The 25,830-nt window shown below is 42.6% G+C and overlaps 1 protein-coding gene across 6 annotated transcripts in view; it reads right to left on the bottom strand.

Annotated features, from left to right (window-relative positions):
* LOC147017701 (engulfment and cell motility protein 2-like) overlaps window positions 1-25,830 on the bottom strand; it is a 361,388-nt gene that overhangs the window by 99,477 nt on the left and 236,081 nt on the right. For all 6 annotated transcript variants that reach the window (XM_085847513.1, XM_085847517.1, XM_085847516.1 and 3 more), the window contains 2 exons: window positions 19,973-20,081; window positions 11,287-11,423 (listed from right to left, as the gene is read on the bottom strand). In XM_085847513.1, the coding sequence (XP_085703639.1) occupies window positions 11,287-11,423; window positions 19,973-20,081 (246 nt within the window). The remainder of the gene's footprint in view (window positions 1-11,286; window positions 11,424-19,972; window positions 20,082-25,830) is intronic.

Genomic DNA, 25,830 nt, shown 5'->3' with positions numbered 1-25,830 from the left:
CTTTCTACTACTCCCATTAATCCACCCCAAACCCACCTCCTTAAAATTCCCTGCTTTCCTTCCTGAAAGTCTCTGTAATGTCCATCTTGTATACCCCATGTTCCCTGCCCCATCTCTCTCCCTTCCACAGGTCTCCTAACGTCTCTGTTCCCCACCGTCTTGTCCTTCCCACTCCCGCCCCTCTTGTCTCATGCCCCCATTGCTGTGCGTTGTGTTAGCACTCATAAGAGCATCGAGAAGGTATACAAAAATTTTAAAAATGGGCACTGCATCAGCGGTCAACCGCGCTTCCAGAAAAATGAGGCAACCAGCAGGCTCAGGCTGCATACAATACAATAACAAATGATATCTCATGGCACCAATTACCATTCCAAATTCAAACGGTAATAAATATTAATGAAATGGGGCACTGTGCTGTACTCAACCCTGTAGCTCTCTCTGTAGGTATTTGTCATAAGATGGTGTCATGTATCAAATTCAATTACTCCAACGTTTGACTCTGTCAATAGGAGGGGTTTTCATTGTTTTGTTTTTTTTTAAAGTTCAATTTAAAATCCGTCTTCACTTTTCGCAGTCGCTGAGGTTGATTCACAGGTTGCATCAAGATTTGTGAAATTTGAATGTTTTGTTTCCTCGGTCTGTGTGGAATGCATTGCACCGAGGGGAAGCTTCCATGCCGCCTCACGAGGCTATCTTAAGTTCTATTCGATTTCTGTTTTCACTTTTGGGACCTTCTGGTGTAGCTACAGTCTTAACATAGATAATTTTCATAAAATCCGAGCAGAAATACACTTTTCATGAGGAAAATGTATTAAATTCAAATAACCGTTGGGTATTGAAAGGAACACCACATGCTTTCCGTTCACTGCTTGACCTCGTACCATGTCCCCCTGGGGGACTGCTTATCGGAAGCGTATATTGGCTGTCCGATCTTGGCTTATATTTTCGAAGGTTTGGTGACGTGCTCTCCAAGTATCCAAAAGAATTTTGGCGAAAAACGGACGTTTTAAAATGTTGTTGGAACATTTCATCAGACCGCGAGCTGGCGGGTCACGTGAAGCCATGCAGGCAACATGGCACCTTATCTCGTGAGCGATTGAACTTTTCGGTGGTCCTAAGGTCCTTTCTGTTAAATACCAACACTTTGTGGAAAAAGCCATGAGCATTTCATTCTATTAAACAATACGCCTGTGTTGTTGCAGTGTTAAAGTCGAATTGATTGATTCTCTGGTAATCGGCTGCCCGAGTATCAACATCATTTGGTAATCAGCTTTCATTCAATGTCGGGGTCATTCAAGGTATTCAGCTTGTTTTTTTATTACGGTTTGAATTTGGTAAGTTGTCGGGTCAGGTCAGGTATGGGAGTATGCCCCAGAGTAGCGCGTCGCTGCATCCACTTTCTGCCGGTACTCCAGGGGCCTCCATCTGGTCATCCCCCGCTCCTTGAGATGCCAATCAACCACGAGGTACGTGGTCGGCCAATTGGCCTCCTCCACTCATGAGGCTCCCTCACCGAGAGAATCTGGTGAACAGGATCAGCGTCAGAAAAACGAGCCACATGTCCATACAGCCACAGCTGACGCTCACAGACTATGCAGATAACAAATCTCATTTGAGTCTCTCTCAGCAACCGCTCATTGGACACAGTCTGACCAGCGATCGCCAAGGATTCTCCAAAGAAACCTGGTACCAAAGGAATTAAGTCGTCATCTCAGATCCCTGGTCAGAGTCAAAGTCTCACATCCGTGCAGCAAGACTGGAACCACCAAGAACATGAAGACTTGGACTTTCGTCCTCCCGCGCAGGTACCGGCCGGTAACTTGTGGACACCTTGTATGAGTGAAAACAATCCGAATCAAATAAAATCCTGCCATTTAAAATATGTACTCATAAGGACTGATTCATAGCACCAAGAAGTGGAAGAGCGAATTGGAACTCGCCGATCGATTGATTTATGGTGATGGCAACAAGGTTGACGTGAGCGGAAGTAAAGTGATAGTGCGTGGGGAATCCTGGAGGACGTCGATGTGGCCTTTGGTGAGGGAAAGCCCATGAGGTCACACAGCCGTTAGACCGGACACAAGATACATTACATGTCGACAACATGTCTATCAGTCTGTGTGTCAATCCTTGTGAGTGGAATGGAAGTGAAACATTACGTTTTTAAAATTGATCGTACTTTCTATCCAATATGGGTTTTGACGACACCAAAACGGGTCTGCAGGTTTTCACAAACAAACGGGTCAAACCCGTGAAATCCGGGTCACTTGCTATCGATGAAATCTCCATTTCTGCAAAATCGAAAAACAAACAAACTTCCCTGAACCACCCCTGTGCTTGCTTAGTTCAATGGACTCGGTGTAACTCACGGTGACAGCAGAGATTACGTTCATCAGACACATTCGGCCATTTCCCTTTTGTTGTTCTGCCGATGTGGACTTGTTTTTTTTTTTCACAGCTGATGTGGAACGGAGCAGTTGCTGTCGTCGCAAAGTAGAACAGGCTAGCCCAGAATGTTCACCAACTATTGCTATTATCTTGCTTTAGGAAAGTCGATGGAAAATGTCTTCATCAAAAAGGCCATGGATGTGTTGGAGGAGGTGTTGATCTTCTCTAAGTAGTCACCAAAACGAAACTCTTATCTCGTGCAATGGACTGAAAACCTATACGGTGACGACAATAAACTCATAGATACATGTACTAACACGTATTTCCAATGACATGATGTCATCACCAAGTTCATGGACAACTACAAAGCCATTGAGGAATCTCTTGCAAACATATCTTCAGATTTCACCTGTAATGGTGACGTGCAAACAAGCAAGGCCATTACATGTTGCAATAACTCAGTTTAAATTCATCATTGACATTGTGGTAATCCGTAATTGTCATGCCAACACCAAAACTGAGCCAGAATTTGCAACCCCTTATCAAGATGTTATCAGTGCCTATGGTACGGTTAGAACAGTCATAAATACAGTCAGTGCTGCCTGAAATGAGGTCTGAGAAATTCAACGAATGGTTCACCAAAGCAGAAAATCATACAGCTTCTTCTTCTTCTTCTTCTTCTTCTTATTGTGCATGGCAGTTTGGCTGCCGGGTAGTTATTTTGTTGGGGTGCAGCTCTGCCGCTGATGCAGTGTCCCTATTCCAGTACACTGGTACTCATTTCGCTGACCTCGGAAGGATGACAGGCTGAGTCAACCACACCTGGTGTTAATTCAGTGGCAAACAGGGCTTTAACTCAGGACCCTAAGATCCCAAGCCAGCTCCCATAACCGCTAAGCCAACACCAGGCTTAATCATACAGTTAAGGTGGATGTACAAGCTTCCATGCCACAAAACTGTCGTCAGGAAACGTTGAGGGTGAATATTGTGGCTGATTCGCCATTGGACTACTGGAAAGAAGTTCTGCTTATACCATTCCTGGATCATCTCGCACAACTGCACTACCGCTTTGAAGGTCTGGCCAGCATAGCCGTGAAGACTCTCCTCCTTCCATCGTTCATCGCAGATGCGACACCCTCGGTCAATATTTGGAAGGAGGGCATAAAAGATTTCAACAAAACATATAAAAAGGATCCAGAAGGTAAGGCTGAAGTTCAGGCTGAGGTTGAGATGTGGGTTGTGAGGTTGAGAAGCACTCGTGTGCCAGATTGTCCGAAATCTGCATCTGGAGCAATGAGCAGAGCTGCTGGCTTTGATAACATACACAAGATGCTCAAAATTCTGTGCACAATCGGTATGACACCTTGTGGTTCGAAAGAGCAAACAGCGAGTTACATCTGTTGAAGACAAATCTCTGCTCGACTATGGGTGAAGACAACATGAACAGACTCACTCTTTTACATGTCCACGATGACATGGAGGTGAGCATTGAGGAAATTGTGAATATGTTTGCGACAAAACATCCAAGAAGAGCGAGTCGAAGTAACGTGTTTCATTGAGCAGGCGGTGTGGGCACATTGTCGACACCGAGTACAAGTTGGGGTAACATGAGTATTTAAATACCAATGTATCAATGTCATAAACCTGCATTAGTTAAATTGAACCTGGTTTCAATAACTCAAGTCCAAAATCTCAATTTCTCTTCCTTGTAGATTTCCCATAAAATTTGTTCAATTTCGCTTCCATAGAATATGCTCAATAAAACCAGCGACACCACAAACCTTTTTTCCGGTTCTCTGAATTTTGTTGTATCAAGCATACAGATGCCTTTTTGCGACAAGCTGCCTTCCCAGATATTCTGCCTGCCCCCCCCCCACCTTTCGCACATAAATCCTTGATCTGCCCCTAAAGGTACTAATATAGTTCTTTAGTGAACTAAGGTAGCAATTTCAACTGAGGATCAGTATTTTCTTTGAATAAAATGAACCATGGCACCAATTTGAAAAAAAGATCAGTCCTTTCATTGTGTAAAATGAACCAAGGTACCAATTTGAAATGAGCATCGGTACTTTATTTGTGTAAAATGAACCATGGCACCAATTTGAAAAAAGATCAGTGCTTTTATTGTGTAAAATGAACCAAGGTTCCAATTTGAACCAAGGATCAGTACTTTTATTGTGTAAAATGAACCAAGGTTCCAATTTGAACCAAGGATCAGTGCTTTCATTGTGTAAAATGAACCAAGGTTCCAATTTGAACTGAGGATCGATACTTTCATTGTGCAAAATGAACCAAGGTTCCAATTTGAACGAAAGATCAGTACTTTCATTGTGTAAAATGAACCAAGGTTCCAAGATGAACAGAGGATCGGGACTTCCATTGTGTAAAATGAACCAAGGTTCCAATTTGAACCAAAGATCAGTGCTTTCATTGTGTAAAATGAACCAAGGTTCCAATTTGAACCAAGGATCAGTACTTTCATTGTGTAAAATGAACCAAGGTTCCAAGATGAACAGAGGATCGGGACTTCCATTGTGTAAAATGAACCAAGGTTCCAATTTGAACCAAAGATCAGTGCTTTCATTGTGTAAAATGAACCAAGGTTCCAAGATGAACAGAGGATCAGTACTTTCATTGTGTAAAATGAATCAAGGTTCCAATTTGAACCAAAGATCAGTACTTCATTGTGTAAAATGAACCAAGGTTCCAATTTGAACAAAAGATCAGTACTTTCATTGTGTAAAATTAACCAAGGTTCCAATTTTAACCAAGGATCAGTACTTTCATCGTGTAAAATGAACCAAGGTTCCAAGATGAACAGAGGATCGGGACTTCCATTGTGTAAAATGAATCACGGCAGAAATTTGAACTGAGGATCGGTAGTTTCACTGTGTTAAATGAACCAAGGTTCCAAATTGAACTGAGGATCGGTACTTTAATTGTGCAAAATGAACCAAGGTTCCAATTTGAACCAAAGATCAGTACTTTCATTGTGTAAAATGAACCAAAGTTCCAATTTGAACCAAAGATCAGTACTTTCATTGTGTAAAATGAACCAAAGTTCCAATTTGAACCAAAGATCAGTACTTTCATTGTGTAAAATGAACCAAGGTTCCAATTTGAACCAAGGATCAGTACTTTAATTGTGTAAAATGAACCAAGGTTCCAATTTTAATCAAGGATCAGTACTTTCATCGTGTAAAATGAACCAAGGTTACAATTTGAACCAAAGATCAGTACTTTCATCGTGTAAAATGAACCAAGGTTCCAAGATGAACAGAGGATCGGGGCCTCCATTGTGTAAAATGAATCAAGGCAGAAATTTGAACTGATGATCGGTACTTTCATTGTGTTAAATGAACCAACGTACCAATATGAAGCAAGGACGTGCTGTGTTATCTTTGCTGTGAAGAAATACGATTTTTTTTCTGCACTCTTTCAGCCAGCGCAACAATAAAAGGCTTCATTTTTTTCCCCCTTCTTTTTCTGTCGTATTGTGTACAGCCGAGTGAGGCCGCTGTTGGCTTGGCCAAATGAGTCCTGCTTTGATGGAATAAATGGCCCTTGATCCTCTCAGTATCTAATCATTGTGCAAAAGACCACACAACCTTGGGGTTCCAGCTAGTTATATATCCTAAAGATTATTTCTGTTTTTCACATATGCATTGCTGTCACCAATGCAGATCCGATATAAATCCGTCGTTGGAGGTTTAATATTTGAAGAGGCACTGAACCTTATTTGTGTAAAATGAACCATGGCACCAATTTGAAAAAAGATCAGTGCTTTTATTGTGTAAAATGAACCAAGGTTCCAATTTGAACCAAGGATCAGTACTTTTATTGTGTAAAATGAACCAAGGTTCCAATTTGAACCAAGGATCAGTGCTTTCATTGTGTAAAATGAACCAAGGTTCCAATTTGAACTGAGGATCGATACTTTCATTGTGCAAAATGAACCAAGGTTCCAATTTGAACCAAAGATCAGTACTTTCATTGTGTAAAATGAACCAAAGTTCCAATTTGAACCAAAGATCAGTACTTTCATTGTGTAAAATGAACCAAGGTTCCAATTTGAACCAAGGATCAGTACTTTCATTGTGTAAAATGAACCAAGGTTCCAATTTTAATCAAGGATCAGTACTTTCATCGTGTAAAATGAACCAAGGTTCCAAGAAGAACAGAAGATCGGGACTTCTATTGTATAAAATGAATCAAGGCAGAAATTTGAACTGAGGATCGGTACTTTCTTTGTGTTAAATGAACCAAGGTTCCAAATTGAACTGAGGATCGGTACTTTCATTGTGCAAAATGAACCAAGGTTCCAATTTGAACCAAAGATCAGTACTTTCATCGTGTAAAATGAACCAAGGTTCCAAGATGAACAGAGGATCGGGGCCTCCATTGTGTAAAATGAATCAAGGCAGAAATTTGAACTGATGATCGGTACTTTCATTGTGTTAAATGAACCAACGTACCAATATGAAGCAAGGACGTGGTGTGTTATCTTTGCTGTGAAGAAATACGATTTTTTTTTCTGCACTCTTTCAGCCAGCGCAACAATAAAAGGCTTCATTTTTTTTCCCCCTTCTTTTTCTGTCGTATTGTGTACAGCTGAGTGCGCCGCTGTTGGCTTGGCCAAATGAGTCCTGCTTTGATGGAATAAATGGCCCTTGATCCTCTCAGTGTCTAATCATTGTGCAAAAGACCACACAACCTTGGGGTTCCAGCTAGTTATATATCCTAAAGATTATTTCTGTTTTTCACATATGCATTGCTGTCACCAATGCAGATACGATATAAATCCGTCGTTGGAGGTTTAATATTTGAAGAGGCACTGAACCTTATTTGTGTAAAATGAACCATGGCACCAATTTGAAAAAAACATCAGTGCTTTTATTGTGTAAAATGAACCAAGGTTCCAATTTGAACCAAGGATCAGTACTTTCATTGTGTAAAATGAACCAAGGTTCCAATTTGAACCAAAGATCAGTACTTTCATTGTGTAAAATGAACCAAAGTTCCAATTTGAACCAAAGATCAGTACTTTCATTGTGTAAAATGAACCAAGGTTCCAATTTGAACCAAGGATCAGTACTTTCATTGTGTAAAATGAACCAAGGTTCCAATTTTAATCAAGGATCAGTACTTTCATCGTGTAAAATGAACCAAGGTTCCAATTTGAACCAAAGATCAGTACTTTCATCGTGTAAAATGAACCAAGGTTCCAAGATGAACAGATGATCGGGGCCTCCATTGTGTAAAATGAATCAAGGCAGAAATTTGAACTGATGATCGGTACTTTCATTGTGTTAAATGAACCAACGTACCAATATAAAGCAAGGACGTGCTGTGTTATCTTTGCTGTGAAGAAATACGATTTTTTTTCTGCACTCTTTCAGCCAGCGCAACAATAAAAGGCTTCATTTTTTTCCCCCTTCTTTTTCTGTCGTATTGTGTACAGCCGAGTGAGGCCCTGTTGGCTTGGCCAAATGAGTCCTGCTTTGATGGAATAAATGGCCCTTGATCCTCTCAGTGTCTAATCATTGTGCAAAAGACCACACAACCTTGGGGTTCCAGCTAGTTATATATCCTAAAGATTATTTCTGTTTTTCACATATGCATTGCTGTCACCAATGCAGATACGATATAAATCCGTCGTCGGAGGTTTAATATTTGAAGAGGCACTGAACCTTATTTGTGTAAAATGAATCATGGCACCAATTTGAAAAAACATCAGTGCTTTTATTGTGTAAAATGAACCAAGGTTCCAATTTAAACCAAGGATCAGTACTTTTATTGTGTAAAATGAACCAAGGTTCCAATTTGAACCAAGGATCAGTGCTTTCATTGTGTAAAATGAACCAAAGTTCCAATTTGAACCAAAGATCAGTACTTTTATTGTGTAAAATGAACCAAGGTTCCAATTTGAACCAAGGATCAGTACTTTCATTGTGTAAAATGAACCAAGGTTCCAATTTTAATCAAGGATCAGTACTTTCATCGTGTAAAATGAACCAAGGTTCCAAGATGAACAGAAGATCGGGACTTCTATTGTATAAAATGAATCAAGGCAGAAATTTGAACTGAGGATCGGTACTTTCTTTGTGTTAAATGAACCAAGGTTCCAATTTGAACCAAGGATCAGTACTTTCATCGTGTAAAATGAACCAAGGTTCCAAGATGAACAGATGATCGGGGCCTCCATTGTGTAAAATGAATCAAGGCAGAAATTTGAACTGATGATCGGTACTTTCATTGTGTTAAATGAACCAACGTACCAATAAAAGCAAGGACGTGCTGTGTTATCTTTGCTGTGAAGAAATACGATTTTTTTTCTGCACTCTTTCAGCCAGCGCAACAATAAAAGGCTTCATTTTTTTCCCCCTTCTTTTTCTGTCGTATTGTGTACAGCCGAGTGAGGCCCTGTTGGCTTGGCCAAATGAGTCCTGCTTTGATGGAATAAATGGCCCTTGATCCTCTCAGTGTCTAATCATTGTGCAAAAGACCACACAACCTTGGGGTTCCAGCTAGTTATATATCCTAAAGATTATTTCTGTTTTTCACATATGCATTGCTGTCACCAATGCAGATACGATATAAATCCGTCGTTGGAGGTTTAATATTTGAAGAGGCACTGAACCTTATTTGTGTAAAATGAATCATGGCACCAATTTGAAAAAACATCAGTGCTTTTATTGTGTAAAATGAACCAAGGTTCCAATTTGAACCAAGGATCAGTACTTTTATTGTGTAAAATGAACCAAGGTTCCAATTTGAACCAAGGATCAGTGCTTTCATTGTGTAAAATGAACCAAGGTTCCAATTTGAACTGAGGATCGATACTTTCATTGTGCAAAATGAACCAAGGTTCCAATTTGAACCAAAGATCAGTACTTTCATTGTGTAAAATGAACCAAAGTTCCAATTTGAACCAAAGATCAGTACTTTTATTGTGTAAAATGAACCAAGGTTCCAATTTGAACCAAGGATCAGTACTTTCATTGTGTAAAATGAACCAAGGTTCCAATTTTAATCAAGGATCAGTACTTTCATCGTGTAAAATGAACCAAGGTTCCAAGATGAACAGAAGATCGGGACTTCTATTGTATAAAATGAATCAAGGCAGAAATTTGAACTGAGGATCGGTACTTTCTTTGTGTTAAATGAACCAAGGTTCCAATTTGAACCAAAGATCAGTACTTTCATCGTGTAAAATGAACCAAGGTTCCAAGATGAACAGAGGATCGGGGCCTCCATTGTGTAAAATGAATCAAGGCAGAAATTTGAACTGATGATCGGTACTTTCATTGTGTTAAATGAACCAACGTACCAATATGAAGCAAGGACGTGCTGTGTTATCTTTGCTGTGAAGAAATACGATTTTTTTTCTGCACTCTTTCAGCCAGCGCAACAATAAAAGGCTTCATTTTTTTTCCCCCTTCTTTTTCTGTCGTATTGTGTACAGCTGAGTGCGCCGCTGTTGGCTTGGCCAAATGAGTCCTGCTTTGATGGAATAAATGGCCCTTGATCCTCTCAGTGTCTAATCATTGTGCAAAAGACCACACAACCTTGGGGTTCCAGCTAGTTATATATCCTAAAGATCATTTCTGTTTTTCACATATGCATTGCTGTCACCAATGCAGATACGATATAAATCCGTCGTTGGAGGTTTAATATTTGAAGAGGCACTGAACCTTATTTGTGTAAAATGAACCATGGCACCAATTTGAAAAAACATCAGTGCTTTTATTGTGTAAAATGAACCAAGGTTCCAATTTGAACCAAGGATCAGTGCTTTCATTGTGTAAAATGAACCAAGGTTCCAATTTGAACCAAAGATCAGTACTTTCACTGTGTAAAATGAACCAAAGTTCCAATTTGAACCAAAGATCAGTACTTTCATTGTGTAAAATGAACCAAGGTTCCAATTTGAACCAAGGATCAATACTTTCATTGTGTAAAATGAACCAAGGTTCCAATTTTAATCAAGGATCAGTACTTTCATCGTGTAAAATGAACCAAGGTTCCAAGATGAACAGAAGATCGGGACTTCCATTGTATAAAATGAATCGAGGCAGAAATTTGAACTGAGGATCGGTACTTTCTTTGTGTTAAATGAACCAAGGTTCCAAATTGAACTGAGGATCGGTACTTTCATTGTGCAAAATGAACCAAGGTTCCAATTTGAACCAAAGATCAGTGCTTTCATTGTGTAAAATGAACCAAGGTTCCAATTTGAACCAAAGATCAGTACTTTCATCGTGTAAAATGAACCAAGGTTCCAAGATGAACAGAGGATCAGGGCCTCCATTGTGTAAAATGAATCAAGGCAGAAATTTGAACTGATGATCGGTACTTTCATTGTGTTAAATGAACCAACGTACCAATATAAAGCAAGGACGTGCTGTGTTATCTTTGCTGTGAAGAAATACGATTTTTTTTTCTGCACTCTTTCAGCCAGCGCAACAATAAAAGGCTTCATTTTTTTCCCCCTTCTTTTTCTGTCGTATTGTGTACAGCCGAGTGAGGCCGCTGTTGGCTTGGCCAAATGAGTCCTGCTTTGATGGAATAAATGGCCCTTGATCCTCTCAGTGTCTAATCATTGTGCAAAAGACCACACAACCTTGGGGTTCCAGATAGTTATATATCCTAAAGATTATTTCTGTTTTTCACATATGCATTGCTGTCACCAATGCAGATACGATATAAATTCGTCGTTGGAGGTTTAATATTTGAAGAGGTACTTACATCGGTTAGGACGGCACATCAGCTATCCTCTGGCTCTTGCAAAAATTTTTTTTACAATATTTCAAAAACCCATCAGATTTCTCTGGGGTCTCGTGAGAAATCATAGGAGATTTTTGTAAGGGTTTCCTTCGTACAAACTACTGGTCCTACCTTGGCGAAGTCTTCGATGCTGGCTCGCATTTCCTTCCATGTCTTGTTGAGCAGCTGGATACAGACGCAAAAAAATTCCTCGAATGACCTGTCATGTGTGAAGAACATCGGATGGTAGTCCTGTCCAGTTTCCGTTGCTAAAAAGCACACACATTGCCGTCATACACAATATTAAAATTATCCATCAATGTACCAAAGAAACACATTTACAAGGAAGGTTGTTTACAAACGAAAATATCACCTCCAGATTTATCAAAAAAGCAAACACGATATAGCTCATGGATGAAAAAATTTAATATCCCACAAAATTTCATATTTCATACAACACTAATTATTATTTTTGAGTTTGATGTAACACCTGTGGTGAATTAACGTGAATCAAGGGACATGACGCGGGATCACATGTTGTGCGTCTCGCATATAAGGGGATGTCTCTGCGGCACGGGTGGATTGTCCCCGGGGCATTGCTATTGACATCGGCTGTCCACTTGATGCTCGTTAACTGAAGGTGCTCATTGACTGGTGAGAATGGAGATTATATCGAACTCCGTGCTTACGCGGATTAGTCTGCAATGGTTAACTGCACATGTATACGTTTCTGCTTATGTACTCCTAGCTGAACCTGTATTTCCTGGTGTGCCCACAGAAGCGGCTCCAATCAAATGGAATAAAGCCTAAACTCTGAAGGTTCATCTCTCGCTCTCATTTCAATTTATTCCATTTGATTTTCTCGGCTCTCTCAACCAAAGATGGACAAGATCTACAAACCAGAGAGGTTCGACGCAGACCCAAACACGACTGACGCAGAAATGAAATGGTCACATTGGTTCTGCTCCTTCTCACACTATCTGACCATCATCGCGGAGGGAGCTGACAAATTTGCCGCTCTCGTGAATCATGTCTCGCCCGGCGTGTACAGGCTCTTCTCGGGGTGCGACACTTACGAAGCAGCGATTGACGTACGGCAGGCGCTCTACGTGAAGCCCAAGAACGAGGTATACATACGACATCTTCTCAACACACGCAAGCAAGCAGCCGGGGAGACAATCGATCAGTTCCTGCAAGCTCTGAATCAGCTGGGAAAAGACTGCAGCTTCCGGGCCGTAAGCGCCGAGGAACACCGAAAGGAAGCGACACGGGAGGCATTCATCCAAGGACTCAGATCAGCCCACATACGGCAACGCTTACTAGAGAAAGCGCAACCCACTCTTGACAAGGTAGTCGATCAGGCTCGAGCGATGGATACGGCTCAGCAGCAATCTGAGTCATTTGGGACACCGATGCTGCTCATGAACGCTGCTACGATGGGAACCCAAGGAACCCCACTGGCACAGACACAGCCAGACATGAGGGATGGAGAAACACCCGAGGAGCCGGATACCCAGACCTCGTCAAACTCCTCAGCAACTGCTCCGGTCGGTAAATGCTTCTTTGTGGGTACAAAAGGCATCCTCGTCAAAAAATGTCCAGCCAGAGATGCCACACATGCATGAATTGCGACAAGAAAGGGCATTATGCCAGGGTATGTAAATCTACTCTAAGGAGGAATAAACCCACTTCTGCGGCTCTCTACTCGCAAAATAAATTGACTGCAGCCTCCCCGGGGAATCTATCCAAGGCTATCATCAACGTGCGAATTAACGGGCATATGGCTGAGGCACTGATTGATACCGGTAGCTCTGAAAGTTTCGTCAACAGCTCGCTAGTGAAGGGCAGGAAATGGGTAATCCACCCGACTGACAATACGGTATGCATGGCCGCCACCTCACTACAATCCCGCACGAGGGTACTGCAATGTTGAATTGGACGTAAAAGGGTACACGATCGGGATGTAAAGGTGCTGGTGCTTCGTGATTTGTGCGCAGACGTAATTCTGGGTCATAATGTCCTCAAGCAGCACACGAGCATCGAAATACCCTTTGGAGGAAGCAAGCCTCGTCTAATTTTAAATGCGCTGACCACCGCGGAGGTGACGTCCCCCCAGCTATTCGCTAACTTGTCGCCGGTCTGCAAACCGATAGCGATCAAATCGCGGCGATATACCACTGCTGACATGAATTTCATCACTTCAGAAACCAAGCGATTACTGGAGGAGGGAATTATAGAACCGAGCGATTCGCCATGGCGCGCACAGGTGTTAGTAACCAGCAGTCAGAACCATAAGAGACGGATGGTTGTCGATTATTCCCAAACGGTCAATCGCTTCACCCAACTCGACGCCTACCCCCTGCCGCGCATAGATGAGATGGTCGAACGCGTGGCCAATAATTATAAGGTATTCAGTACCATCGACTTGCGAAGCGCCTATCATCAAATTCCCATCCGAGAGGAAGACAAACCGTACACTGCATTCCAGGCAGGGCGGCGCCTCTACCAGTTCAGAAGGATACCATTCGGTGTCACGAATGGAGTAGCTTGCTTCCAACGGGTTATGGACGACATCATCTCAGATGAGAACCTCGAAGACACTTTTGTTTACGTGGATAATGTCACAGTGTGCGGTAGGGATCAGAGGGAACATGATAGGAATCTGGACAGATTCTTGAGCATTGCTGGAAAATATAATCTGACTCTCAACTACGAGAAATGCGTATTCTCGGCAAGGTCAATTGACCTTCGGCTACACGATAGCCGACGGCACGATTAAGCCTGATCCTGAGCGATTGCGCCCGCTCCGTGAGCTTCCACCACCTCAGGACTTGCAGACAATGCGCCGGGTGATCGGGATGTTCGCTTACTATGCAAGATGGATTTCGCAATACTCCGAGAAAATACATCCCCTAGTGCATTGCAAAAACTTTCCACCAGATGCCGCTGTCGTGAAAGCTTTCCACGATCTCAAGGATGATATCAGTAAGTCCGTGGTTTTATCGATCGACAGCTCGGTGCCCTTCGTGGTGGAGACCGACGCTTCAAATCACGCCATAGCTGCAACACTTAATCAGTCTGGGCGGCCGGTCGCTTTCTTCTCGAGAACTCTCTCTAGAAGCGAGCAGAGACACTCGGCAATAGAGAAGGAGGCGTACGCCATCGCCGAAGCGCTGCGTAAATGGAGACATTATTTACTGGGAAACCACTTCACGCTCGTTACGGACCAACGATCCGTGGCTTTCATGTTTGATGGGAAAAATAACGGGAAAATTAAGAATGAAAAAATTATGAGATGGCGGATAGACCTAGCCTGCTACAGGTACGACATTGTTTGCCGGCCCGGGAAGGAAAACCCTGCTGCAGATACCTTCTCCCGGGTCTACAGTTCGGCAACAATCAGTCAGGCTTTGCAAGACCTCCATGTGTCTCTGTGCCACCCAGGGGTAACCAGGATGGCACATTTCGTACGCAGACAAAATCTTCCCTATTCTGTTGAAGATATTAAACAAATGAATGCTTCATGCCCTGTTTGTGCTGAACTAAAACCCAGATTCTTTGGCGCGGCATCTGGCAGACTGATCAATGCTACATTTCCCTTCGAGAGACTAAACATCGACTTCAAAGGGCCCCTGCCCACCGAGACAGACAACAGATACATATTCACCGTTGTTGATGAATATTCAAGGTTCCCTTTCGCGTTTCCGTGCTCGGATATGACCTCGGGCACTGTCGTAAAATGTCTCTCTGACGTCTCTCGCTATGTTTGGGAGACCTTCGTACATACATTCAGACAGAGGGCCGTGTTTCATGTCGGCCGGGCTAAAACAATTCCTATTAGAGCACGGCATAGCAACTAGTCGAACGACGGGTTACAACCCACAGGGAAACGGGCAGGTGGAAAGGTATAATGGAGTTATTTGGAAAGCCATAACTCTGGCGCTGAAATCGAGAGGACTGGGCCCCGAGCGATGGGAGGTTGCTCTTCCTGACGCAATGAATTCCATACGCTCTTTGCTCTGCACGTCCACAAATGCCACTCCTCACGAACGTATGTTTACTCACCAACGACGTTATGTTGACAGTCAAACGGTGCCCAACTGGCTGACCCACCCCGGTACAGTGTTCATGAAACGCCCGGTACGACAAAGCAAGTATGAACCGCTGGTGGAGGGGGTCGAACTCATTGACACTAATCCAGAGTATGCTCATGTCAGGCTCCCGGATGGCAGGGAGACCACTGTGTCGGTTCGCCATCTGGCTCCCCCCGGTACTCCTCCCGCCGGTACACCACCTCCTGGCTCTCCTCCTCCTGACATTTCCCCCCCAGGAACTCCGCCAGGCGACGGGGCTGCCGTGTTCCCCCCGAGAGCGATCGAGGAGTCATCCCCGGCACAAGTCGAGGCTCACCAAGAGGATCGGGAGTCTCCCTCAAGTGAAACTGCCGTTTACTCCCGGAGAGGTCGACGAACAAGGCCCCTCGACGACTCAATCTGTAAAGGGGATTATCGGCATTCTCGCTGCTCATGCTCCTATATGCCCATTATATCATATATCGATGCTCATTTCCATGCTCCTACAACTCAAAATAATCACTGCTTGGCATGTATGCTTCTGTAGATCAATTAGTCTCAAGCGTTGCTTGAAATGTATACTCCTATAGTGCTAAAGCAATCATGGTGTGTAAGATGCGCCCCTAGTTACATTTTAAAGGTGAGGAGAATGTGGTGAATTAACGTGAATCAAGGGACATGACGCGGGATCACATGTTGTGCGTCTCGCGTATAAGGGGAGGTCTCTGCGGCACGGGTGGATTGTCCCCGGGGCATTGCTATTGACATCGGCTGTCCACTTGATGCTCGTTAACTGAAGGTGCTCATTGACTGGTGAGAATGGAGATTATATCGAACTCCGTGCTTACGCTGATTAGTCTGCAATGGTTAACTGCACATGTATACGTTTCTGCTTATGTACTCCTAGCTGAACCTGTATTTCCTGGTGTGCCCACAGAAGCGGCTCCAATCAAATGGAATAAAGCCTAAACTCTGAAGGTTCATCTCTCGCTCTCATTTCAACACCAACCTTGGACAATCATTATTTGTATATTGGAATGCTACTCAGGTTGTGAAGTCATTCATGGGATAGTCTGGTCGTTCTCTTGATACCGTGCAATGCACGGAAATGACCACGACGTTAGAGACGATTATTTATAAAATCATCCCACTTATTTAATCACAACCACTATTAAATTAATGTTCAAAATAAATCAATTCTTTGGTCTCTGGATCACTAGTTAAAACATGCATTGAGCATCTCACCGTCTCAAACGACGCATATCCAACCCTCAACCCAACCGTTTTGTAATTGGTAACTAGCTAAGAGCAGAATCCATTAAAAATTAAAAATAAAACACTTCCCTTCCTTTGGATGAGTTAGAACATTTGTATCGTTCACGGACAATGTACAGTGGAGTGGTAAGAAGTCGTTTATCGTTTACAGAAGGTGTACAATGGCAAACAAGTGTTACAGTGTATACTGTATATTAAAGCAGTGTGCGTTTACATACACAGTCAGACCTCGTGTGTCAAGCACCCTAGTTATGACAAAACTCAGAGCATGTTTTCATCAATGCATTATTTCCCTGGATTCACGATCCACAGAGCTGGAAATTAATTTAGAAATAAAGAAAGAGCACTTTGTTCCAACAAAATGGACGCAGATACAAGGTTGTGCGTCAGAAAATCCTCCAAATACAGATTCGATCACCTTCATGAATTAGCTAAAACATCAAGCAAAACAAATTTTATTATTCCCCCCATTTTTATATCGCTCTGGTGGTCAAATAAAACACCCAGGGATGCAGAGGAGAAAAAAAGGGGATGGAGACACTCAGCTGGGTGAGCAAATAAAGCTTGCTTGGACCCGCCCCCTTGGAACAGTCAAGGGAAGAGGCTCGGAGAAACAGAATTTGGGATTCTGGAAACTGAATTGATGCTTCGTAGCAGCGTTTTGTTGACTAAATTGGTGACCGTTTGGGTGGAATATTTGACCCCGTCTACCCGGATCACTGCTACACTATATACACTCATTGTACAAAACATTAGGAACACCTGCTCTTTTCATGAAATAGACTGATTAGGTGAAACCAGGTGAAAGCTCTGATCCCTTATTGATTGCACCTGTTAAATATACTTCATTCAGTTTAGATGAAGGGGAGAAGACAGGTTATAGAAGGATTTCAAAGCCTTGAGACAATTGAGACATGGATTGTGCACATGCGCCATTCAGAGGGTAAATGGGCAAGACAAAAGATTTAAATGCCTTTGAATGGGGTATAGTAGTTGGTGCCAGGCATACTGGTTTAAGTGTGTCAAGTACTGCAACGCTGCTGGGTTTTTCACGCTCAACAGTTTCCCATGTGTATCAAGAATGGTCCACCACCCAAAGGACATCGAGCCAATGACAACCCTCCACAGCTGAATAGACATTCACAAATAGTACGTACATGAAAATACCAATGCGACACACAACCTCAGCTACACGACCGGTTTCATAGCTTATTGGCGAATCATCATTGACAGTGCAGACAGAAATGCATACCAATGAGGCTCCCAAGCATGTACCACAAGCAAATGAAAAACAGACCCACTCACCTCTCTCACCTGTGAATGAAGGGAATAACCAATTAGCTCTCACCTTATTAACCCAGGTGGCTAGGATTATATAAATAAATGGACTACTCCCATGCTCTTCTAGCCAAAGAGAACTGTGGAGGAACTCTGGGAAGGATTTTAAACAGCAAAGTGCTCATCTTGCGTAGCCTTTCATGGCTGCTTTATGCAGCTTTCTTTGGCAAGAAGAGCAAGGGAGGAGTCGATACACACACACACACATATATATATATATATATATATATATATATACCCTGAAAGTGCTGGGGTATGTTGCATTACCGATCAGCTTTGGAGCGCTCACCAAGTGGGCTTAATCACTCAAGCAAGCACTCCAACAAAATGGTTCATAACAAATGGTTGGCTTGGCAAGGGATAGTAAGCTGCTTGGTAATTGAACACCTTAACAATGACATGTTTTTCCCAAGGGGGAAAATGGTAATAAAACATGGGAATTCCTCAAGATTTTTTGCAGTCGAGTCAAAAGCAACATCGGCTAAGCGAGTGTGAAAATAATGCGGAGTCCTCTTTTTTGGGCCCTTTGTTGGGCCAAAATATTTTTTGTGCTCATGGCCCCTCCCAAAAATCTTAATCCACCTCTGGGAGAACCTCAAATCAGTGTTCTAGGCCCCATATTATTCCGAATCTTCATCAATCATCTCACTGACTCGAGAAAATCCTCATCATCTCCTTGCTGATGACTCCACTCTCTGCTGTGACATCTCTCATCCTTCTGACAGACGGACAACAGCCGTCGATCCTCTCCTCAGACCTTGACAAAATCACAATTTTGCTTATGTATCCAGATTGTGCACCCTTTGTGTTCTCCCTCATCATGACCTGCATCCCTTATTTGTCCGTCTCCGTCGACTTTCTCCCTCCGCCCTGCTGTTGGTGTTTCCCCATTTTCCTGATTTGTTCTGTGTAATCGCTCTTCCATGAGTCTAAACCATGTTAAAGAAAAAATGCCTCGACATTCGCGGACCCTGACATCTGTGGCATTTTTCAGGAACATATCCCCCGCGAATAGCCGGGTCTCACAATATATACATATACAGTATATATGTAAATGACAAAAAATAGGCAGCTCAGAAGAAATATTTGCATGGAAAGTGAAAGCACGCTGAGCCAAGAGAATAAAATTATTTGTTAAAATCCTGCCTTTTCAGAAGAACACGATCATCCATCCTCAGAGATAACAATAAGACACCAGACGTGCAGCTGCAGAAACATCAGCAGTACTTATTATGTCCAACGGGAACGGCTACGCATTATGATTTGGCTGCGAGGGGGACCAATTGGCATAAGGTTTGGGACAGATTTAATAAAGAGAATGGAATTGGAGGATGGATTTGCTTCTGGTTAGATGAACTAAACTACTTACAATACAAGCTGTTCAGGTTGGTTAGGGTTCAATATTAAGGGGTGCATTTCAATTTTGTCTTGCTCTTCCATGAGCCTCACTCCTGTAAAGAAAATAATAAAATATAACTGTGCAAACAATGCTTGAAATAATACAAAATAAAATACTACAACAATGAAAAATCAAATGAGGTGGAAAAAAAAAGTTGCATTAATTGTATAAAGGGCTGGAACGATGGGCTGCAGGTATGCACACTCGCCTCCAACTCCAAGCTGTCCAACATGGGTTAGAATCTCGACCCAGCTATAAACTGTCATCCCGGTGTTTAACAGGCATTGCGATTCTTCGATATGTGTGTCATCCCTCAGATGTACATTAAACTGGTGTCCCATCTGCCGGCACGAGGTGGTGGATGGCATTATTTGGTGGATGTTGCAGATCTGACAGTGTCCTCACGAAGAGTAGATAAGTCATTGCCAGCACCATAGCCAAATTCCTACTGCTGGGAGAGGGATGACAAACCGCCCAGCATGACTCCTGGTCTGAAAATTGCTTCGGCAGAACCAACACCTTGTCACACAGTGTATGTGACATCAGATTGGATCATTGTTTAAAAGTGTCACAAACAATCCCTCCTCTTTTTTTTTTATTTTTTACTCATCTCAAAGAGATGCCATGATCAATCACAATACAAAAGCAAAGATTCATTGTGACCATTCACAACATAGGTGCAGAGCTCGGATGCAACCAATGTCTTTTGAACAGTGAAAAAGGTATAACTTACGGGACTCGCCGATACGCAAGAGCTCACATAGGAGGCGGGTGAGTTCAATGCTGCTGCGTGCAAATGGACACTCATGTCGGTCATCACGGCAGCTGTTTTCCAACACCAACTGTAAGTACAAATAAATATCATAAAAATATTTCGCTGTGACCTTACAAGTAATTCAGTCTCAATTTTTTACTGTAAAAGATCAAGGCTCAATGACTCATATTGCACTCTGTACAGTTGGGATGGGAATACAAATGGAATGGTATCTCTTAGAGATAACCAATCTAAGCTCGGCATACACTGGGCATTCAAAAAAGCTCCACAAAAGAATATGAGGTGCATTCAAAAAATTAATTTCAACAATCACACTGGACTTGACCAACAAAAATGACACTTGCTTCACTTCTCAACATAGTCTCTGTGGAGTCATGCCATACACTTTTGGCACCTGTCCATCCATGACTCCAAGGTTGTAGCAAAGCTTTACTTTAGGGGTATGTACAGTCCACATAAATCACTGATGCCAACCCTTGTTTGAAGGATATGTTGTGACCGTAAAAGCTGTCCTTCATTTTTGGCATTGAACAAAAGTCCTGTGAATATGGTGGATGTGGCATCAGTCAATTGTGCTGCTCTTTGAATAATTCTTTGACCTGAGCATTCCGATGTGGTGGGGTATTGTTGTGGTATATGCGAAAACCAGACTACGCAAGTTCTAGATGTTTCGTTTCCGTGGCTGACAAAAATTGTTCCAACACCTCACGGTAAATTTTACGACTAACAGCTGGTCGTCCCTTTTGGAACGCAAATAGCGAGAATGACGAGTCAATATCTCAAAAGATTATCGACCTCTTGCCTGATGCCTGAACACTAATTACGTATGCTGCAGCCATAGACCAGGTTTGTAAGTATTGTGATGAACTAATCTGTGAGTTTGTCTGTTTGTCAGCAGAATAACTGGACAACGAGCAGGTGGAATCACCAAATGTGACACAAAAAAAAATATTGTGAACATCTCAGACAAGTTCAATTTTGAGGTCACAAGGAAAAATATAGAATTTAAATTAGTTTAGGACTACATTTGCTCACACTGTGGCAATGCCACAGGATAGAGCACCCTCTTGGTTATATTGCACTTCTACTTCTTCTTCTTCTTAAGTCTGCTCTTCGGCCAAACTCACGTGACTGATTCTCAGCCTCCAGTCCTATCGATCACGCATTGCTGTGTGCAGTTTCTCTGTCTCCAGGCCCATATCCTTCTTCAACATGTTGATGTAGTTGAGAGCTGGTCTGCCCCACTTCGGCCTTCCATGTTTAGGTGTGCAGAGTACAAGTTTGGAAACAGGTTCATTTTCGTGGTGGAGCAATGCCCAGAAATCCTGAGACTTCTAAGTTTAACTGACAGCCTTGGAAGAGAACCATGGACCTCTTTATTTGTCCCATGTCCATACCAATGGACATTGAAAGCTAAACAAAGAAGTTGAGTATATTATCCATGAAAATCCCTTCCTTTTCTTGAGTTGCAGTGAGTGTCCATACTTCACTTCGATAAACCAGGACGGATTCAACCGTTGCCATGAACAGTCATTCCTTGATACGCCCAGAAAATGTCAACTACCATATTCTTGAATACTTGTTGCAAGCTCTCCATGCACCAGCTCTCCTTTGTTTGATATACTTGAGTAGTCAAAAACCAAGACACTTGAAGTCATTGACTTCTCAAGGTTTATTCCATTGTTCGATATATATTCTCTCACCCTCTCCCACCCTCTCCCACCCTCTCTCTCTCTTGGTTAAATGTCATGTTAATGTGTGGCTCTCAACGGAATCCTTTCATCTCCTGTCCCTGTCAAGAATGGAGTGCCCATAGACAGTGTTGAAGGCCCCATTATAGTCCTAATCTTCATCAATGATCTCTTTGACTCTGGAAAATCCTCTTTATCTATTTGCTGATGACTCCACCCTCTGATGTGACATCCCATATCCTTCAGACAGGCTGGCTGCAGCCTCTTCCCTCTCTGCAGACATTGAAAAAAAAAATCACAAGCTGGTCAAGCACTTGGAATGTCTTTTAATCCTGACAAATCTCACACACTCACTACCTCTCTCTGAAAGGACCATCTGGCAAAACCTCCTGTCTACTTTCTTAACAACCCTCTTGAGGAGGTTCAGTCATTCAAATTCCTGGGTCTCATTCTCAACCATGATCTTTCTTGAGCAAACCACATTTCAAAGTTAGCCTCCAAAGCCAGCCGCCGATTGGGAATCCTCTGTTGTACAAAATCCTTCGTTCACACACCTGAACAGCGAATGACCTACAAGGCCTTCCTCCACAGCTTGATGGAGTACTGCTCTTCCCTCCTGGCTGACTCCCCTGCCTCACATCTTGCTCAGCTTGAAGCCATGCAAACCAAGGCCATCAAGATTACTGGAATCTCTCGCGCAGAAGCAGTCTATGAGCCAAACATTTCACCATCACAGACAGATCAGTGGTTCTTCCGTCTTCTATCACCTCCTTTCTGGTCTTGCATCCTTTGCCCTCTGCATGCTTTGTCCCCCACCAGGGTTTATGCAGGGCTCACACGGTCTGCCACCAACCCCCTTCTGGTGAAACTACCTAAATCCAGGATCACTGCTCATCTCCACCCATTTGTTCCTCTTTTTTCCTGCCTGTAGAATCAACTTCCACATCCTCTTCAATTTCATTGTTCCCTCCAGATCTTCAAGACAGCTGTTCACCACCCTCTGAAATCACCCCCAATCCAAAACCATGATATTTTCTACTCGTTAACCGTTCACCCCCCACCCTGGCACCCCATCCCAATTCCTCCTCCTTCCAAATTTCCAGTTTTCCCTCCTGAGAGTTCCCTGCTGTATCCATATTGTCCACTCCATACATCCTCTCCTGCCCCCCATTCCTCCCCACACCCATTGTTTGTTTGCCTCCTTCTGTCTTGGCCTTCAGCTCTGCTGTTAGTGTTTTCCTTCCCCCCTCTTGCTGTTGTTCCTTTTGTCCTGTTGTGTCCTGATCCATTCAGTGGAGTAATGCATGCTCTTCCATGAGTCTCGACTATGTATACAAAAAAGTTGGCTCCAAAGCCAGTCACTGATTGGATGCAAAGTCGTGCAAAGTTCTTCCTTGGTACACTTGAACTCATATCCACCTCGAATGCTTTCATCTGCAGATTATTAACCTCCGCCATCTTCGAAGATGGATGTAGGTTACTGTTTTCATCCCTTTCTGTTTGTTTGTTTGTTTGTTTGTTTGTGAACAGTATTCCGGAAAAACTCCTTGACGGATTTTGACGAAACTTGGTGGGGGGGGTTAGGTATGGTCCAAGGATCATGCCATTAAATTTTGGACTTGGTCCCCCCCCCCCCCCAAAAATTGTTGGAGAATTTTTATTTTTTGCATTTCTGCATGTTTTAAGTGATTTCCAACCCCCCCCCCCCAAAAAAAAGAGAATTTTTTTTTTGCATTTCTACATGTTTTAAGTAATTTCCACCCCCCCCCCCCAAAAGAGAATTTTGTTTTTTTGCATTTCTACATGTTTTAAGTGATTTCCAACCCCCCCAAAAAATTACCCCCCCCAAAAAAAAATGTAGAGAATTTTTTTTTTTGCATTTCATGTTTTAAGTGATTTCCAACCCCCCCCTCAAAAAAAATTGTTAGAGAATTTTTTTTTTTTTTTTGCATTTCTACATGTTTTAAGTGATTTCCAACCCCCCCCCCCAAATAGAGAATTTTGTTTTTTGCATTTCTACATGTTTTAAGTGATTTCCAACCCCCCAAAAAATTACCCCCCCAAAAATTAGAGAAAAATTTTTTTTTTTTGCATTTCTGCATGTTTTAAGTGATTTCCAACCCCCCCCCAAAAAAAAAAATTGTTAGAGAAAAAAAATGTTTTTTTGCATTTCTACATGTTTTAAGTGATTTCCAACCTCCCCGAAAATTGTTACCCCCCTCAAAAAAAAGGAAAATTTTTTTTTTTGCATTTCTACATGTTTTAAGTAATTTCCAACCCCCCAAAAAAATTTAGAGAAAAAAACATTTTTTTTGCATTTCTACATGTTTTAAGTGATTTCCAACCCACCCTCCCCCCCCAAAAAAAATGTTGGCGAAAAGAACTATAACTGTCAGCACTGTTGACATAATATTTAATGAATAAGATATAAGGTTCACTTGAGTGACCCAGCAGTATTGGCGGCGGAGGTTTTGCACTCTCCCGAGTGCTCCCCCTCTAGTTTGAATACTGCTCTCCGTTCTGGGCTGGTGCCCTTGCTTCACACCTTGCTGAGCTTGACACTGTGAAAAGCAATGCCCTGATCACAGACAGACAGACAGATGTGACTGAAATGACTTTCAGTAAATTTGGAATTTTCTCACCAATGGCAGAGTTTGTATTATATTGTGAGAAAACGGAGAAATTAGACATATATTACGTTCAATTGGATATAAATTATTTTCGTGGATTTTCCACGGGATCAACGAGTATGAAGAATAACTTTTAGTGTGACTAATTGGAAAAACACCCAGGAACCATTCGTTCATTAGTCCTTAGAGGATGGTGCAGAGGTAATTGCACTAAAATCCATGCTGTCTTGTCTGGTTTTGATTGTATGCTTGACTATAACAGAGATGCCAACTTTTGGAAATCAGAATTAGGGAGGATTTTCAACCGACACCAAATAATGTGCGCAAAGCGCACATCTCGAGCGCGGAGTGCTCGACCCTTGCGGCGGGGTCCAGGGCCCGCCTTAGGGCCCTGGAAGCTCTGGGGTTCCAGACGCTCTCTCGTGCCCTCTGAGCCCTATTTTGGAGCATTTAACATGTTAAGAATTCCCACTTTTTGAACAAAAAAAGGGGAAAATTGTGCACTTTTTAATGTTACATGTATGTTAATATTAGTAAGTTAGAGGACAATCAAAGATTAACAAAAAGCACAAAAGAAGCAATATTTTTCTTACCTTACTGGCTGGTACTACTGCTGCTTGCTTTTTCCATGGCAGCTTTGCTGAGTGACAGCTGTGTGGCTCTTTTAGCCCTTCTGATTATGTCTTTGCTGTATTCTCTCTGGTAGCAAGGGGTGTTATGAGCTAGTTTTTCAATTAAGAGAGCTTCCAGGGTTTTGACACTCAAATTGGGACGAAATTCAGTATGATTCTTCCGTACAAGACTGAGTGCCCGCTCACATGATGCGTTCGAATGAGGAATGACCAAGATTCCCTTCATCACTTTGCTCAAATTAGGATACTTCTTGGCACCAGTGCAGGGATCTGTGAGCTGTGAAATCCGATGCCACTGCTCATCCACTCTCACTGTCTCAGTAGCAATTGTAGCTATGGAGGCGTCTGCCTGGTAGTGAGCGAATTCACTCTCAAGACTGTCTATGTCACTATCACCGCCACTGAACAGACAGGGGAATTTCTTGATGAAAAACTCCACACAGTCAAACCCCACTTCTTGGTGTAGCTTAACATCCAGCACCTGAGCATGCTTGGCTAATTCATCATCTAGCGGCCAGGTTTTGAAGATATAATTGCAGGCTTTCACATAATATGAGCGAACTGCACTGAAGAAACTTTGGATGTCTGACTCACTCAGAGTGAAGGTGGATTTCTTGAGACTCCTTTGTTCCCTTATATACAGTTTGGCATCGTTCCCAATCATGAGGTCCTCATCATTCTTCTGATGATTTCTGTCAGAGAAGGGTACATTTACCAGAGCAACCGATGACACCGATGGTTTCAAAAACCGTACGAAGATATCTTTCAGAAGACCATTCAATTCTCCGTGCAGGAGATGAATACAGGGTTCGTCTCTTTGGAGCAGAAGATTCCCCTTCTCAAAAAGCTTGTTAGCATATCGA

Source organism: Eptatretus burgeri, chromosome 11 (genome assembly GCF_056783735.1).
Source record: "Eptatretus burgeri isolate ZD-2024b chromosome 11, Ebu_testis_v1, whole genome shotgun sequence".
In the NCBI taxonomy this organism is placed as follows: domain Eukaryota; kingdom Metazoa; phylum Chordata; class Myxini; order Myxiniformes; family Myxinidae; genus Eptatretus; species Eptatretus burgeri.
Note: the sequence above shows the minus strand (reverse complement) of the source record. Positions and strands in the feature narration are given on the sequence as shown.